Genomic DNA, 17,371 nt, shown 5'->3' on the forward strand with positions numbered 1-17,371 from the left:
TAGTAGGTGCGGTGAAAACAAATTCATTAACCTGGTTGACGTAAGCAAAATGACAGCGGCCGGACACTCGAAACCAAGTAATACACAATAACCTTGTGGTAATCCTCAAGAGGCATGAATGCAGGAAAACACTGAGGTGAAAATCGTCGAACCTCCGGGTGTGAAGAAGAAAGGTAGGGCAGAGCAGAGGGGGTTTGGGAGAGGCGGAAAGTGCGTCTGCGTTGAACTGTACTGTACACATATGATAAAGGAGCGCAGGTAAGGACATATATCACTTCGGATTCTGTCGACAGATAATTGGGGTGAGGGTGAAGAGATGAAATAAGAGCGAAACAATCAAAACTTAAATCAGGTGTAGATGTGTGTGCTTACCTTCTAGACAAAAGGATTCTATGAACATTGACAGGCTTAAAAAATTAGGCTAAATCGGAAATGAGCGGATGAAGGCCAAGGACAGCTAACGGAATGCAACAACTGGACGTGATATCTTTTAGTAAATGAAAAAGAAGACCATGGAAAAAAGAGAAGAAAAAACACGCACACAGAACACGCGCAATTGGACTTAAACACGAAATAAGAGAATGGAAGTAGTAATAATGATAACAAGAAAGCCCAATGCCATTCAAAATTGAATCGTCAACACTCTCGCGGCCTTGGCCTTGGCCGACTCGTCCTCCAATTTTTATCCAATTCTTAGCAAGTACCTTAATAGCACAGGAAACACAAATAAACCAAGGAATTCTCACACACCCATTGGTTGTTCTCTATCCATGCGTTCTTTAAACATGATCGTTTCTTCGTAAATCAATTCCTTCAATTTTTCCTTTGGCAAATCGTCCAGCTCCATTTCAAATTTGAATGGCTCCTCCGCTACCGGCTAGCAACGCAATTTTATTACACTAAGCGGCTATGGCCAATTTACAGAATTAAATGTAAGCATACCTCATCGGCTGGGTCATAGTACTGCTCCAAGTAAGGGTGAGCCAACGCGTCCTCCACGATGATTCGTTTATGCGGGTTGAACGTCAACATTTTGTCCAATAAATCCAGGGCTTTGGCGTCGGCATTGGGATATAACTTCGTCCACGGTACTTTGGGTTTATATGGTAGTGATTGCAAATAACTCCGCGCCTGAAAACAAAATAGAAAATAAAAAACAATAATAAAAAAATAAAACAAAAAAAAATAAACAAAACATGTATGTTATAATGTTAGGCCATGTTGTCGAGAAAAAATTTTACTTTTTCATTTATTATGCACTGGAGATCGTCTGGCGTCGGAGATCCAAGGACTCCGAGAATGTGGTTCAGCTGATCTAGATAATGTTTTCCAGGAAATATGGGTCGGTTTGAAAGCATCTCTGCCAAGATACACCCGACAGACCAGATATCAATCGATTTTGTGTAGCCCTAGATAGCACGATGTAATTATGTGGATGTTTGCTTATCTGTTTTTGGCTTTATTTAAAAACTAAGTTATATACCTTTGAATTAAGCATAATTTCGGGTGCTCGATACCAGCGGGTGGCAACATACTCTGTCAGGAAACCAGTATGATCGTGATCAGGATCGGCTACTCGCGCAAGGCCAAAGTCACAAATCTGCAAACTGAAACGTTAGAAGGACTCACAGGAACAAAACATTAATTACATAACTTGCCTTGAGATCACAAGTAGTATTAAGAAGAAGGTTTGATGGTTTCAAATCACGATGGAGAACATTAGCTGAATGGATATACTTCAGACCACGCAAGATTTGGTAGAGAAAATAGCATATGTGGTCATTGCTTAATCTCTGAAAAAGGAGATATGATTCATACAATGAAAACATAAACAAGTTTTCAAAAAATTTACCTGGGTTTTCAAAAGTTTGTACAAGTCTGTTTCCATTAGACACTGTACTATATATACATCTTTCATTTGGTCAATGTCAACAGAACGTATAATGTCACGTATGTCGATGATCTGTCAAAACATTCATACAGGAAAGTTTGATTTCTTATTATTTCTGGAATATTAGAGATTATTTACGTACATTTTCATGCTTGAAGCGAGTCAAGATTTTGATTTCTCTCAATGTGCGTTGACAGTAGGTCTGATGCTCAAATGGTGAAATTTTCTTTATGGCAACTTTGGTTTTAGTCAAATTATCATAAGCAGACCTACAAATAGCAATATTAAATCTTAGAAGGGATTTCAAATGTGAGCAAAAAAGCTGATGAAATAGTGAAATGGTTCTTCTCAAAAACAAAACAAAAAAAACTTCAAGACGCAGCTAGCACTTGCACAACTGTTTGACTAGGGACAACAATAGGTAACCTTTCCTGTATGCATTAAATGTCTGGTAATTTCGAAAAATGTATGGGTTTTTTTAATTGACACCACTCCCGTCAAGTAACAGTTTAAGGTGTGTATGTACTGTATACATTTCCTCGAAAATGAGCCGTTGGTAAGGCCGACAAAGCGAAGATGCTACCGCCTTGTCACCGGATAAATTGTAATATTTTTAGTACTTACACAACCATGCCATAAGCTCCTTCTCCAATATAAGCCAAATTAGTGTAGCGAGGGCCACATTCGAAATTCTGTCCTCGAATTATTTCTATTTTTCGTTCACCTCCTTGATCAGACGCCATTTTCTAAGATAAAATCCCGATCTTGATCTGCCAATTTAAGCAGCAACACTCACCCTGTGAACCCGAAATGAAAGTAATGATTAGCTACTACGAATTCTTTCCATAAAATATACCTTTTTCGTAAATTACGATTAATAGTTTTTTATTTTATTTAGGACAGTAAATTCTTGGCTCCTAAAACTAGTTTGAATATCGCAATCGCAAACAATGCGTAATGCAATGCTGCATTCTTAGATTAAAACTGTCAATCGTTGTCTCCTTACTCTCGTAGACAAATGTTTGTTATTTTACCGGAAAATCGAAAATGAATGCACCACCGTCATTCGAATCCTTTCTTTTGTTTGAAGGAGAAAAAAAGTTTGTGATTCGTTTAATTTAAGAAATATTTCAGCAAGGTGGCTAAACATTCACAAAGTGCAATCTTTTTTCTAGAATCGTCGTCGAACAGGACACGAAAGTTCCGAATGCAGCTATCTTCACAGTAAATAAGGAGGACCACACTCTTGGAAACATGATTCGTTGGTAATACAAATTTTAACATTTTTTGCTCTGTGCTAAATTTATTAGCTTGCCAATCTCATGCACCATCAGGTTTTTATGAATTGTGATGTTTACATGTTATAGTAGAGATTGCTAGCATGTAGCAATGATATGTTAATTTTAGTTTTGAAGTTTGTGCTTCCTTATTTTAATTGGGTGGAAAGTATGGTTTCAGTCATCTATTATTCAATTTATCTTAATTCATTCTTATTTGTTTTTCCACCTTCCAGCCAGCTTTTGAAAGATCCTAATGTGCTATTCGCTGGATACAAGCAACCTCACCCTTTGGAGCATAAATTCATTTTACGAATCCAGAGCACACCTGCCTATTCTCCTCAAGATGCTTTAATGAATGCCATCACAGATCTTATATCAGAATTATCCCTTCTGGAAGAGCGGTTTCGTGTAATATATTTTGTATTAAAGTCTAAGAACAAACTGCATAATAACAATATAAACAATTTCTTTATGTAGGACGCCGTACGAGAAAAGCGAGAAGGCTTAGAATAGAAACTAATAATTCACAAATAAACACATGGAAGCATCGTTTAAATACACGGTTTTGCATATATCTATGAGTAGCTAACGCATTTCTTATTAAAGCAGATCTCGTTCGGTGAAGGAATCACCGTTACACGAAGGCACAGGTAAGAGAAGGAGAAAACTATTTGTAGAAATTGGCACCTGTGATAGGATGACAAAAAATATTTAAGAAAAAACCAAATGCTTGCCCCACTTAAAAGGTTGCTTCTTCTATGCAGTCTTCGGTCAGATGGCCAAATACTAAATTGAATGTTTAAAACAAAATTATGTGGCAACTGTCATAGGTAATAGGAAACTTTCTGAGCTTTTACCTTCACAATTATCACAATAAGGTCGCGTAGCACCCCTAGTTCCTCCATGATGTGAATGTTGGTTATGGTTGGGTGAATTTTGGTTGAAGGTGGAGGAAGGTCGTTGATTCAAGAAAGGTGGCGAGATTTCGAAATCCTCGGATGCTTGCGTAGGACAATCTTCCGTGTCATGTAAGTCGAACAGGTCGCAAATGTCACAGAACAATCTTGGTGCTTTGGCTTCGCTTTTGACACCATTCCTAGTTATAAAGAGTTTTTATAATAACCATACTAACAATTGCAATCGCATTTTTTAGTCGAATTCTCACCGATTGTTTTCAGGTGTCAGCGCGTTCTGCCCAAGCAACGTTGCATGGCTAATTTCTAGTTTGACACTGAGGTCCTCCACTTTCCTTTGCATATCGACAATCACGGAATTGAGGAACTTAATTTCTTGTTCCTTGTATTCGTAATCCTCCATTAGCTTCTTGATTCGAACGTCGGTATCAACGGCATCAGCTCCGGCACCTCGAGAAGCCGCAGCAGCAGCCACTTGTAATTCCACAACTTTAGCTTCTAGTTGCTTTTTTTCCCGGTCCACGGTCGAAAATGCTGTTAACAGGTGTGAAACTTCGGTGGTGGATTTTTTTAAGCTACCAGCCTTGGGAAAAAAAAAATTCAAATATTCTTTCAGTTTGGGGTGACTTACATAATAAAATTAAGCCAAACCACCTCTAGTCGTAAGGCCTCCAGCTCTTTTTCTTTTACGGCTAAGCATTCTGTTAATCTCAAAACTCTGTCTTCAGCTTTGTCACGGTCTTCCATTTCTTCTTTCAATTCAATCGTTTTTAGAGCAAGTTTGTCCTCCAAACTTTTGACTTGTAGCGACACTTCCTGCAGTTCCGTTAGTTTTTGGTCATTTTCCTCCAAATTGGATTGCATCTCTTTGATCCGATTGTTGGCATCTTCCCTATGGACAGGAATTGAACCGCACGACATGGTATTATATTTTATTCTTAAAATAAAATGTATAATAAGTTAATACTTACAAATCCTGGAACAACTGGCGAGCAATCTCGGCTTCTTTCTTAGTGTCATCGAGCTGACCTTTTAATCTACTGGTTTGTTCGTCAACTTGCCGTTTTAACAAAGTTAGCTCTTCTTGCAGCTTCAGTTCTCGAAGTTGCATAGACTCTTTCGCAGCAGCGATATCTTCTACACGCTGCTTGAGTTCGTTCTGCTCTTTTTTACTCTGCTCGACGAATTCTTCGTGCAACTTGTTAGCTGAAATCAACTGTTCGCGTACCTTCAGCAGTTCTTTTTCGTTTTTCTGACTTTCCTCCAGAGCAGTTTGGATTTCGTCTGCGCGGGCTCTGGCTTCAACCAACGCTGCTTGTAGCTCCTGTTCCGTCTCCTCCGTTTTCCGGTTCTCCTTTCAGCTTCTGTTCCAATTCTGCAATATGAGCTGTAAATTTGTGCTGCAAGAGCGTCACCTCTTCCGTCAGTTTGGCCAATCGGTTATCACGTTCCTGAATTGTGCGGTCAGACTCCTCCTTTTCACTTGACAGATTGGAGAGCCGCGTCTCAAACTGGACCATAGACTCTTCCAGTCGGAGTTTCTCAGCCAGCCAACTTGATTTCTCTAATTCTAGAACGGCGATGGATTTTTGAAGTTCAGCCATTCCACCCAACGATTCCTGCAGATGAGCTTCAAGGGTTTGTAGTAGTTGCTTCATTCGACCGCACTCTTCTTTGGCAATATTCAATTCGCTTTCATATTTTTCATTAGCCGAAATGAGATCAGTGACATGCTTCTCTTTGCTGGTCAGATCGGAAAGCAATGCACCGTTCGACTTTTCCCATTCAGCTTTTGCATTCAGCGACTGAGCTTTCATTTCAGCCAAAGATTCGTTGGTATTTTGAAGTTGGGTTTTTAATTCTTCTAGCGATGCAGTCAGAGTAGTGATTTCCTCAGTTTGGCTTTCCACGTTTTCACGGAGTTCCTTACTCAACCGATCCCATTCCGACTTGTCCTTTTCATACTGAGCTTGGGAATCCTTCAGGTTTTGAGTTTCTTCCTTTATTTGCCGTTCGAGTTCTATTTTGGCCAAAGACAATTCCAAAATTCTTTCTTCCCGATTCTGGAGGTCAGAACAAAGGGTGGTATTGATTTGTTCGAGATTTGATTTTTCCAGTTCCAGTTTAGACACTTGACGTTGGGATTCGACTAATGTTTTGTTGGCAGCTATGAGTTCGCCTTGAAGGCGAGTCAGATCTTGAGACGTATTGCTGGACACACTGGACAGCTGCAACAATTCAGACTCGAGGCGGGATTTTTCTTCATCGAGTTGAGCAAGACGCTGATCGTTGGCGGCTTTTTGATTTTCAAAATCATCGACTTTTTTTTTCCATGATTCAACTTCTTCCTTGCGTAGTTTTTGCAGAGCCATTTCTGATTTGGTTCTTTTCTTCCTTCAGATTTGCCAATTGAAGTTCAAGTTCCGTTTTAACTGAAAGGAGTTCATTAATCTCTTTTTTACTATTCTGAAGATCAAACGAAAATGTGGAATTCAGTTGTTCAAGACTCGTTTTTTCCAGTTCCACTTTAGATGCTTGCGATTGCCAATCAGCTGATGTTTGGCGGGCGACCATCAATTCGCCATGAAGACGAGTCAGATCTTGTGATGTATCGCTGGATTTGCTGGACAACCGCAACAATTCCGTTTCTAGACGTGATTTTTCCTCGTCGATTTGAGTCAGACGCTGCTCATTTGTCGCCTTCTGCCTTTCCAAATCATCAAATTTCTTTAACCACACTTCATTTTCTTCTTCATATTTTTTTCGCAGTTCCAGCTCTGTTTTGCTTTTTTCTTCTATTAGATTTGCCAACTGAGTTCCCATTTCTGATTCTTTGAGTTTCAAGATTTCACATTGAGCTTTTAATTCTTCAAATGCACATTTATTCTTTTCTGCTTCCGTTGCTGCGGCCTTTATTGATTCCGACAACGAAAGCTGTGCCATTTTCAATTCAGCATCAAGTCTTGATTTCTCTTCGTCAGTCTTGATCTTTGCTTCTTGAAAATTGGACAATAGTACTTTGACTTCCGCGTGCTGACGTTCCAAAGTTTCACATTTACCTTTGAGATCTTCATATTCAACTAGTTTCTTTTCTGCCTCTGCTTTCGTAGCTTCTTCGTACTCGGACAATGAAAGATGGACGGTTTTCAATTCTGCCTCCAGTTTTGCTTTTTCCTCATCAGATTTCAGTTTTTCTCGTTGAATATTTTCTAGTTCCGTCTTGACTTCTTCCAGTTGGCGTTCCAACGTACCACATTTAATTTTTATTTCTGCAAATTCGTTCTTCGTTTCTTCTATTTCTGTTGTCGCCGCTCCTTTCGATTCGGCTAACAAAACTTTAACAGACTGCAATTCTGCATCAAGTTTAACTCTTTCTTCTTCGGATTTATTCTTTTCTTCTTGAATATTTGCCAACTGAATTTGAATTTCTGTTCGCTGAACTTCCAGAGCATCATATTGAGCTTTCAGTTCTTCAAATTCAAACCTGCTCGTATCTGTTTCTGTTTTGGCAGTTTCTTTCAATTCCTCCAACAATGATAGGGCTTTCTGCAATTCTGTATTGAGTTTGATTTTTTCCTCTTCTACCTGTTTCAATCGCTCACTACTTTCCGCTCCTAGGCGTTCTAGCGTTTCAGTTCGTTTCGTAATTTCTTCCAGCATTTGCTTATTCGATTCAACCTCGACTCTTTTAGCCTCTTCTGATTGTGCGATAGCCGCTTGTGCATTTGCCAATTGCAATTCAAGCTGGACTTTTTCCTCGTCTAAGCTGAAAAGCTCCTCTTCACTCTTGGCTGCTTGTCGTTCTAGCTCATCTAATTTCACCTTTAATTCGTTCACTTCAGTTTCCGCAGTATGCCTCGTTTGATTCGATGCCGCCAAAGAATCTGTCAGACGTAATTCAAGCTGGCTTTTTTCTTCATTCAGTTTTAATACCTGTTCTTGACTAGCGGCATATTGACGCATCATTTCCTCAAGTTTTGCTTTCAGTTCACGAGATTCCAGGATGTCAGCGTCTTGCGAACGACTCAATGAGGCTTTGGCTTCGTTCAATTGCGTTTCGAATCGCATTTTCTCTTCGTTGAGTTTGGCCAATTGTTCTTGATTTTCGGCATTTTGGCACTCAAGGATTTCCGCTTTGCTCTTCCATTCCGTTTCAACGGTATTCTTTGCTTCACCGAGTAATGTCCTAGCGATTTGTAGTTCACCTTCCAAAGCCTGGAAACGTTTTTCGGAATCGTTGTTTTTGGTCTGCTCAGTCTCCAGTGATTTCGCCAGCTCTTGCATGGAATTCTAATCAATCAATCATCGTGTGAGACGAAGTTCTCATAAATATTTACAAGAGGCAAATAGTCTATAAACAATATGTGGAGTGTGAATCGCCAGTTGGCGTGCCAGGTGGAATACATGAATAAACTTTGCTCCCCAGTACCAACACCATAAATAGCCATCAAATATCACGAATTCCAAAAGTAGTGGACCAAAAAAATTTATAAAGTTACCTTGAGTTGAGTGAGCTCATTTTCTTTGACCTGAACAGAAGCTTCCAGTTGCCGGATACGTCCATTTGACTGATCATTCTCAGAGGTGGAAGACTCTTGTTGCTGGCTATTGGCTAGCAATGCGTCCAACTCATCCTTGTAACGCGCGGCCAATTCTTCTGCTTCAAAACAGCGTTGTGCCTCAGTTTCCAGCTGTTCCACCTGCCGAGCCCATTCTTTTTCTTTATCATCCAATCCTTTTTGCTGGGCCTGAAGCAAATTTTTTTTTTAAATCCAATAAAACAAGTTTTAATTTTTCTAACTAATGCCCTGAAATACCTCAATTTCGCAACGGAGAATAGTTTCTTCCTCTAGCCGGAATTGCAGATCATCAATTTGGGCTCCTTGCGATGATCGAATTGATTCGGCTGCCAATAACAAGCGTTCTAGTTCCGCAATTTTGGCTGTAAATTCCCCTTTTTCCAAATTGTAGCGACGCTGGAGCACGGCTAATTGGTGTTCGGCCTCATCGGCCTGGGCTGCTGCACGGGTCACTTCACTTCGTTCCATTTCGCGCTCTTTCATCAGCTGCTCGATGTGTTGATCTCTTTCTCGCAGCAAATCCTAACCAGCGACGAAAATCAAGTTGTTGCGTGCCCACCCAAAACGAAATTACCGGTTGTCACTCAATCAAATTAAAATCATTTCGTGTGTTTTCGCGTGTTTTATTTCGATTCTTTTTAGGCTAAATAGCAGCAAAATCGAACCGTCTACTGCCGAAATCACGCTATATGAGGGCGGTTAAAGTTATAAGGTCAACAATAAAACTACAGTTTCGCAACTGATACACCAGAAAACTAAAAACAATCCAAAAAAGCCAATCCGAAATAGCGATTTTAAATTAACCAAGATGCAAGGAGCTAAAATACAATCGGGTACGTATAATTATATATATATATATATACTGCAGGTGAGGGAAAAAATGCTTTTTTAATATATATGTATAAAAAAATTAGAAAAAGAATAGCGCAGATCTAAAATGATTAAGGATTTTTTTTTTTTCTTTTGTGCGTTTTTTTCTCTTGGTCACTCAGTAACAACCGTCTGGGTCAGCGGTGCCATCTTCGTCATATCTCCCCTAATGAATGGGAGGGTATAAAGGGAAAGGAAAGAAACAAAAAAAAAAGAAAAACGAAACGAAAATCATATCAAAAAGGGACCATCAAATGTTGATGTTTGGTCGCATCTACGAAACATGAAGGTGTTAGACGATTCTAGGCCTAGAAAGCTCGTTGTGTTTTGGTTTTTTAAATGTTTAAGATGGGTGAAGTTATGTTCAAGGGATGGCACCGCCCACCGAAACAATCCACAAACACAAATCTAGATAAAATTTTTTTAAAGGACTCGCACTGTGAATCGACTATTAGTGACAATTAGATTTTTAGTGTCAATGAAACTGTAAAAAGCGTTGTGATAAAAAGCAGCGAGACGTGTGACAACATCAATAAAACAAAATCTTACCTGGTGAGTGTGTGCTGATCCTCCAACTGAAGGCCGGCTTGTTTTCTATGGTCAATTCAAACAATGCAAATGTCATTATGTTTAGAATTAAGATGCACTAAGTTGGTAAACACAACAAAATGCAAAATCGAACTACGGGTTAGTATCAAACAACGGTGACTGTGCAAGATGCAAAGTAAATTCTCTCGTTAAAGAAATGAGCGCGTGAGTTATTGAGGTGTTAACTAAATACCTGGAGGTTTGCTTGGTGAGTGGGTGAATGTTTGGATGTTAGGGAATTGACGCCCAGTCTTGGGTTGTTGATAGTTGACCTTACCCGGCTGATGGCCGTACTGGCGCGAGAAGTTGCAACCGAAGTGACACTGGCAGATTCTGAATCTCTTCTCGTACCCGTTCGAGACGGTCCGCCAGCTCTTGGCTGGCTCAACGAAGAAGACATGGAGGTGTTCATGACACCTGATGTGCGTCGCATGTGATTGGCCGGTGAGCGTGAAACTTTGTGTATGGGAGCGAAGAGACCGTAGTGCTGTTGACAGTCAAAGTATCTCGTTCCGGCCACAGCTCCGTCATTCTTGCCCAATGGATCGTCCAACTCCACACCAGCCCACTGGCCAGCTGCAAACTCGGCTGTGCCCAGATAACGTAATATACCAGCCTTGGAGCCCTGACTGCTGGTGACAATCACTCGATCTCCTAATCGGAGATCGCCAATCGATTGAACGCTCACAACAGAAGTTGACGGGGCCGCCGCTTGATTAAGGTAAATTTAGATAGTAACGTCTGGATTTTTAAAGAAAATCGAACAGTATTACCTGGTAAAGCAGAAGAAGTGCCATTAGCACCGTTAGTACTGGCAGAGCCAGCCACGGATTCATCTCCGTTTTCACTAGCGGCAGGTGGTTGTGACTGCTGAGACTGAAGAGCGGCCAATTGGATGGCATCAAGTGGTTGACGAGTAAGTCTTCCCAGTCGTGAGAAAACGCCTTTTTTTGGCTGGCATTGGAAATAACGAACTCCGCCAACCGAACCGTCATTTTTGCCGGAAAGATCATCCAGCACAATACCGGCCCACTCGCCAGGAGCGAACTTTGTTTCGCCAATAAATTGGATTTTCCCCGGTTTGATGCCATTGACGTAAACGTTTTGGCCTATAATGAAACTGTCCGTGTCCGTTGTCAGGATCAAATTGGCGTCTGTAAATCAGTTCAAGCATAAGCAATCATCAAGTCTAGAAAGTTCATCAAAATGAAACAAAACCAACTGTTTACCACGCCCATGCCACAAACTAATGTTATTTAAGTAAAAAATAACAATAATAATTCACCTGACATACGACGAATACCAGCTTCGCTCAATCGACGTGCCAATTCATATTCTGGGTCTACAGCACTACCAGAACCATCTACAGGGACACACAGACATACACGTACATACTGGTTACTAACTACACAATTCAAGACAACACAAAAAAAAGGACAAGAAGACAACAACAAAAAAAAGAAGAGCTAATGAGAAAATCAGGGATACTAAGAGGTGTCCATATTATTTTAGGTGGATCGAAGAAAAGGGGAGTGTTGTGCTGAAAACAAAATAGACATACCTGAGAGTTTTCTCATCATATCCTTGCTCGTTTTTCGACTGCCTGGCAAGGACGGTAAGTCGCTTACCCGATCAAGGTCACCATCATCAAGACCCTCATTTCTATCTACATAAACCATTATGACAAGAGAGAAAAGAATGGGTCTCAGTGATTCACTACATGCAAGGGCTAAACACATGCTACAAACATGCAAAATACCATTATGCCATGCTCAAGGTACCAAAGAAAGGAACAAGAATTAATTTCTACAGTGAAGGTGATTGGAATGGAGTAGACTACCAACTGCACATTTCTAAATTACCTGTCTTTTTCTTGGGCAAATCTTCACTGGACAGTCTAGACACATTCTCTCCTGCAATTCAAAATTATCCAATCCATCAAAAGGAATGAATAGAATGAATTCTCAGAATTATGGCAATACCTGAGGATCCATTTGAAGCTGGTTTAGATGTAACAGATGGCCTAGCCAATCTAGTCGTTGGGGGCTTTATCCCACTTGGTTTTGCTGGAGCAGGGGCACTCATTTCTCACTTACGCTCACCTGTAAAACAAAAGTGATACAACTAAGAATACTACACAAGGGAAATAAAAGGATGGCATAGATAGCCATGACACTAAATTTAAAGTCAAAAATTTTTTTTAAAAGTGTATCACTAAGCCACTTGGACTTTAGATTGTACACTTGACAGATGTATTTTAAAAAGATTTACTTTACTACGGTGCTAAAGGTCGTCTTAATACAAACGAAGAAATATGCGGTAAGCACTCGACTGCAGATTAAACAGCCATACAAATAAATACAGGTTCTTTCACTTAAAACCGATAAAAGACTGCATTAGTTTTCTTTCTTTATTAATCTCTAAACGACCACAGTAGGGGCCAAATGAACAGGAAATCTTGGCGCGGTGACAGTTGCCCTCTGGCCGTCTTCGCTGCTGAATAGCAGACATGAACTTAATGTTTACGAATGGGTGATGGCACACGGTTGACAGATCATCAAACCTGCGACTGATCGCAAAACTACGCAACACCAAAAATTCTAATCAAACTGGACAATTTCCTTTTCCGAAAAAAGAAATGTAACTGGAAACAACAACAAAAAAAAAACCATCTAATTAACATTTCCGTATGGACGATGCCATTGCGTGTCATTGATTGAACCACCGCCCTGTTTTACGATAACAGATAGAGGACGTAGCATTATACAATTACATATTCAACAACAACCACTCAACCAGTGTCGAGTTTCCGTGTGATGAGTTAGAAAAAATATATACTGTATATACTATATATCCTGCAGTTGCAGCATTCATGGACACACTCACGAATTTAATGATAAAAATCTGACACCAGGTTTGCAGGCATATAGAAAAATAGAATTATCTTGTAAAATGCGACCCGTATCTTTCGAATACAAATAAATGAAAAATAACGAGTAGGAAATATATTTCATCTTCATCCGTTGCCATTTCACACCTGAAAACGACTGACCCGTTTTCTGCCTCCGTTTACGTGTGTGTGTTTTTACGATCTCAGCAATCAGCTACCCGTTTTAGGAATCGACACTAAAACCATTTCCACGACTTGTGGCACTTTCTCGTAAAAGATATTCTTCTTTATTTTGCCTCTAAAAACCAAAAAGAAACCAAGAAGTTGGTTTTATGACTCGTTGCAATCGTATCCATCCAGAAAAAAATTTGGGTTTTCAAGTTACACAATATATACCTCCTGCAAGCAGAAAAAAAAAATCTTTCCGGTCAATTAACTGTTCCGTATTTGTGTGGAATATAATTATGGTCTTATTGTAAATATGCCCGGGGTTGAGGTCTGGATTTGGGCCTGCCTCAGTAACCACCACTGGAGCCACAAATGACGTCACCATGTGGAATTTTTAGAATAAGATAGTATCGTAACGTTTGTTGTTGTTTTGTAAAGCACACCCTTCTTTCTTTCTCGGGCACGATTTCTTATTATGGTGTCGATGGAATGCGACAATTGGGGCGACAGAAAGAACAGTCAATCCCGTGACCGCCCGTGACAACTGTCCATTCCCCCTTTTGTGTGGTTGCTTGTCGTAAAAAAAAATATATATTTTCCCTATAACGCCTTTCTGAGTTGAACTTTGTTGTTTTTTGGACAGTCCAATATAAACTTTTTTTTAGAGTGCGTGTGTGTCTCAGCGCATTATTATGTTGCCGCCATCAACCTTGTGTCCTTTTATGGGCATCGAGGTCCCAAACTGTTGTGGAAAAAACTATTTCAAAAAAAAAAAAAGAGGGGTGTTTAACAAAAAACAAACAGGCAAATGTTAAAAGAGAAAATCTCGTGGCGGATATTACGGAAGCTAAACAAACAACAAGGAATACAAGAACCCGCTCGCTCACGCTTGTTTACACTCGATCTGAAAAACCAGTTTTCTCGCATTTCACTAAACGTGTTTTTGTTTTGTTTTTTTCTTTTTATAAATTAAATCATTTTCGTATCACCATCAATGTCTATATGTTGTGATTGGCCAAGGGTACGGTGAATCACCGCCCTGTCATCACCGATGTGGACATTTTGAACTACACCCGCCAACACGTCAATTTCGCGGTAAAATCAGGTCATATATAGAGACCCGCCTTAATTTCACAAAGAACTTTCCAAAAACTAACCCTAAATTTAAAAAGTAAAATTGTTCTTGGCTTACTGCGTGATGAGTCTAGGAAGTTGTGTTGTCTGCTTGCAGATGTTCGTTGATCTAGGCTGAACAAAAAGTAAAAAATGCACGGCAAGATAAAACTAGTTCACTTGTTTTCTTGTTGTTGTTTTGATACCAGTAACAGCCAGATCTTCAAACAGGTAGTCGGCGTTTTTACTCTGATCGAATGAGTCTGACTAACAACATGACGGGGCCACAGACGGCGGTAGACTGTTGAGATATCACGTCGGCAGAGGCTCCATGTGTTTCCAAACCGAATGACCGTCAGACAAGCGAAGAAAAAAAGCCCGCAAGGCCATTTGATCTTCCAGCGTATACACCTCTTTTACACGTTATCCATAATAGGCCCTATATACATGGTCCAACGTCAAACCACCTGTTTTGAATATTCACGAGAGCAAATACACATACGTATACCTTAAAAGGCACGAGACAGTCCAGCCAATACGACTTACAAACACAAACGTGTCGGTTAAAGAAAGGAAGGAGAAGAAGAAAATAAAAAATATTTCAATACAAATATTTCAATGTTGATTTGACAGCAGGATTTATTACTTAACCTTACTAGGTATGTATGTAGAATTCGTTCCGAATGTAGTAAAAGGTTAGTATATATGAAGTAAGGCCATCCATATTCGAAAATGGGACATAAGGCGTGTCCACCGTCTATTCCTAATTTGGGCCGATATTAAGGAAATATGCTGTGAAAGAGTAACTCTTTTTCTGGTCCCAAACGACGCTTAATGGTTATAAAATGCATACCACACTAATCAATCAGTTCCGTCTTCTGCATATTTGTTCCCCCGGGCTATCGTGCAACATAGCAGTATAGCACGATGTACCTAATTCCATATTGCCCCATCATTAGTTTGTTTTGGACTTTTGGTTTCTCTAAATAAAAATTTGCTTTAAATATTTAACAGAGTATCTCATATTATCAGGCAAACCTGTTTGGATAAAGGGGAAAAATAAAGTACCTATTTGAAAGTCAGATGATATCTCAGAACTTGGTAGTGGATTCTGCGCACTTCATTGTTCAAGGCGTTTAAAAAAAATAATAAAGCAAGAAATATAAATTTTTTTAAGAGAGAAAAACTGAAAAATAAAACAAGAACGCCCCTCGTGTACAAACTTCTCAGTCCAGGTTAGCATTCAACGTGTAAAAAGTTTTGCTTTGTCACTTTGCTTGTTAGGCCTTTCTTTTCTTCCTTCTTCCTCGGATGGTGCAATATGCAAGTCGTGTGCCAGCCAGGTCGACGCTAGTCGTGGCACATTGTTTAATCAACATCAACATGTAGGTAGAGAAAACAGTGGGTGCACTAACATGGTGACGTAATGCTTCAGCATAACGGGCGGTCCTATTGCTGCTCTATTCCATCCTCTCATATTTGTCGATCCTCTCCAATACATACAAGTTTGGTTCGCTGAGTTCATCATCTTGTCGTGATACAGTCGTTCAAAGCATAGCATGATTGGAACAAGCTGCATTGTCTATGGATTTTTACGGGAAAAATAAACAAATCCTTTTTTGCATGGATCAGATATTCCAAAGTTAAAAAAAGAAAACACATTGTTTATTTTTTCCTGTCGACAAAAAAAAAAGTCTGTGGAAAAAAAAACAAAAGTTTTTTTTGTAGGAGCTTTGTTTGAGATTCCTGGTGAAATTGTCTTTGGTTGTAAAGAAGAAAAGAGTGAAAAAAAAAAAGAATCTGAGTAATGCTGGGCTATGGGACTAAATCGCGTCGATGATTCGCAAAAACAATGAGAAGGTGCTGCGCAAAGAATTGCCTCCCAAATGAGCTGGGTATAAGTGGAGGACGTTTAGGAATGTGGAAAATATAAAAAGAATAATAAGATTTAGATTTGAAAACGAAAATAAGCGATATAACTAAGTGTTTATAGGTGGGCGGTAGACATCTGCTGTCGGAGACTGCGACGTACTACGCCCTCAGCTGCTCGGTTGAAGTCTTCTACACCTTGGCGAACGTGCTGGACGTCTTTCGGGAAAGCCTGAAGACGAGAAAGGGAGGGAGAGAAGATGATCAATTGCTGTAGTGGGCAGGTGTAGCGCGTGAATAATACCTGGGTCGGGCTGTACACGGAAACAGCATTAAAGGCGGGTCCTGAAACGAAATTGCTGCTGCTGTTGCCAGACTGCTTATTGCTAGCGGCTCGCGTGGGGGTATACGTGCCAGGTTTGCCGTAAAAATTCTGACGATTCCGCTGGCGTCGACTTGATGGTGTTTCAATGCCAAAAGGGCTATGGGGCAAGTGATGAAAGACTTCAATTAGGCTTACGAATCTCTAAACCTTTGAGACAATCAAACAAACCTGTAAAGTTTAGTAGGGGTCCTTCCTAATAACTGTTTTGATTTGGGTGTATCTTTTCCCCTTCCTGGTGTGTAGGGGGAACTGTTAACTAGCCTTTGTCGACGTCTAGTTGGATTGTTCTTGAGCTTCTGAATTTAAAAAAAAAGTGTTAAAAACATCACAGAAAGAATAGGAATATTTTCTACCTGAGACCAAGTACCAAAAGTGCTCCGAACACCATTTAATGTCTGGTTCACTTTATCAGCACCAGCTTGGATGAGTTTGCGAGTTTCCTTGGGCACATTAGCTACATTGAGATTACTTATGGAGGAAAGCACTCCTCGTCCTCGCAAAAGCATTTTCCGTGTAGGTTGTTCTTGGCTCCTCGTTGTGTCCGAAACACTTTTGAATTGTCTAGACAGTTGACGCCTGCTACCACTGCCATGGACAACAGACGTATGATTAATATCTTCAGCATTAACGTTTGACGTTGGATTCTTATTCCAAATTTGTGATAAACTCTTTAAACTTGATGCCATTTTCGATTAATAATAACTGGTTATTGGATGGGTGAATTAGGGATGAAGATGCGGTTTGTCAAACGGTTATTTCATTTCAAACCCTTTCACTCCCTACAACGTTGTCAAATAGTATTGAATGAACTCCTGAAGCCCTG

At 39.9% G+C, this 17,371-nt stretch overlaps 4 protein-coding genes across 4 annotated transcripts; 1 reads left to right on the forward strand and 3 right to left on the reverse strand.

Moving 5' to 3' along the window:
- Positions 1-7: 7 nt before the first annotated feature.
- On the reverse strand, positions 8-2,888 carry LOC116919859 (mitogen-activated protein kinase 1). Its single transcript, XM_032925922.2, has 9 exons — positions 2,748-2,888; positions 2,516-2,688; positions 2,034-2,160; positions 1,853-1,963; positions 1,659-1,793; positions 1,484-1,600; positions 1,242-1,409; positions 943-1,131; positions 8-877 (listed from the first exon to the last, which is right to left on the reverse strand). The coding sequence occupies exons 2-9, from the start codon at positions 2,632-2,634 to the stop codon at positions 743-745; spliced, it is 1,101 nt and encodes a 366-aa protein (XP_032781813.1). The 5' UTR covers positions 2,635-2,688; positions 2,748-2,888; the 3' UTR covers positions 8-742.
- Positions 2,850-3,745, forward strand: LOC116920881 (DNA-directed RNA polymerase II subunit RPB11). The gene is made up of 4 exons (XM_032927039.2): positions 2,850-2,991; positions 3,067-3,156; positions 3,405-3,579; positions 3,649-3,745. Exons 1-4 carry the CDS (start codon positions 2,939-2,941, stop codon positions 3,682-3,684), a joined length of 354 nt encoding a protein of 117 aa, XP_032782930.1. The 5' UTR covers positions 2,850-2,938; the 3' UTR covers positions 3,685-3,745.
- Positions 3,574-15,121, reverse strand: LOC116918209 (CAP-Gly domain-containing linker protein 1). Its single transcript, XM_045167963.1, is given in 20 exon segments — positions 3,574-3,957; positions 4,029-4,267; positions 4,337-4,668; positions 4,740-4,977; positions 5,057-5,404; positions 5,406-6,422; positions 6,424-8,375; positions 8,585-8,833; positions 8,903-9,187; positions 10,085-10,129; positions 10,317-10,834; positions 10,897-11,277; positions 11,409-11,486; positions 11,685-11,789; positions 11,986-12,036; positions 12,106-12,225; positions 14,374-14,429; positions 14,501-14,733; positions 14,803-14,835; positions 14,951-15,121. Coding segments are annotated over 16 exon segments (5,988 nt in total). The 5' UTR covers positions 12,209-12,225; positions 14,374-14,429; positions 14,501-14,733; positions 14,803-14,835; positions 14,951-15,121; the 3' UTR covers positions 3,574-3,910.
- An 816-nt stretch (positions 15,122-15,937) lies between these two features.
- LOC116920300 lies at positions 15,938-17,344 on the reverse strand. Its single transcript, XM_032926500.2, has 4 exons — positions 16,902-17,344; positions 16,717-16,844; positions 16,468-16,645; positions 15,938-16,395 (listed from the first exon to the last, which is right to left on the reverse strand). Exons 1-4 carry the CDS (start codon positions 17,232-17,234, stop codon positions 16,282-16,284), a joined length of 753 nt encoding a protein of 250 aa, XP_032782391.2. The 5' UTR covers positions 17,235-17,344; the 3' UTR covers positions 15,938-16,281.
- Positions 17,345-17,371: the final 27 nt, after the last annotated feature.

The sequence above is a fragment of the Daphnia magna genome, linkage group LG1 (genome assembly GCF_020631705.1).
Source record: "Daphnia magna isolate NIES linkage group LG1, ASM2063170v1.1, whole genome shotgun sequence".
In the NCBI taxonomy this organism is placed as follows: Eukaryota; Metazoa; Arthropoda; class Branchiopoda; order Diplostraca; family Daphniidae; genus Daphnia; species Daphnia magna.

Excerpts from the sequence above, each read along its gene's own strand:
- LOC116919859 (XM_032925922.2), bottom strand. The coding sequence starts at position 2,634 with ATGGCGTCTGATCAAGGAGGTGAACGAAAAATAGAAATAATTCGAGGA. Across the intron at positions 2,161-2,515 it reads GGAGCTTATGGCATGGTTGT|GTCTGCTTATGATAATTTGA; the intron begins GTAAGTACTAAA and ends TGCTATTTGTAG. Across the intron at positions 1,964-2,033 it reads CTCGCTTCAAGCATGAAAAT|ATCATCGACATACGTGACAT; the intron begins GTACGTAAATAA and ends ATGTTTTGACAG.
- LOC116920881 (XM_032927039.2), top strand. The coding sequence starts at position 2,939 with ATGAATGCACCACCGTCATTCGAATCCTTTCTTTTGTTTGAAGGAGAA. Across the intron at positions 2,992-3,066 it reads TTGTTTGAAGGAGAAAAAAA|AATCGTCGTCGAACAGGACA; the intron begins GTTTGTGATTCG and ends TCTTTTTTCTAG. Across the intron at positions 3,580-3,648 it reads TTCTGGAAGAGCGGTTTCGT|GACGCCGTACGAGAAAAGCG; the intron begins GTAATATATTTT and ends TTCTTTATGTAG.
- LOC116920300 (XM_032926500.2), bottom strand. The coding sequence starts at position 17,234 with ATGGCATCAAGTTTAAAGAGTTTATCACAAATTTGGAATAAGAATCCA. Across the intron at positions 16,845-16,901 it reads CTTTTGGTACTTGGTCTCAG|AAGCTCAAGAACAATCCAAC; the intron begins GTAGAAAATATT and ends TTTTAAATTCAG. Across the intron at positions 16,646-16,716 it reads ACCCCTACTAAACTTTACAG|CCCTTTTGGCATTGAAACAC; the intron begins GTTTGTTTGATT and ends CTTGCCCCATAG.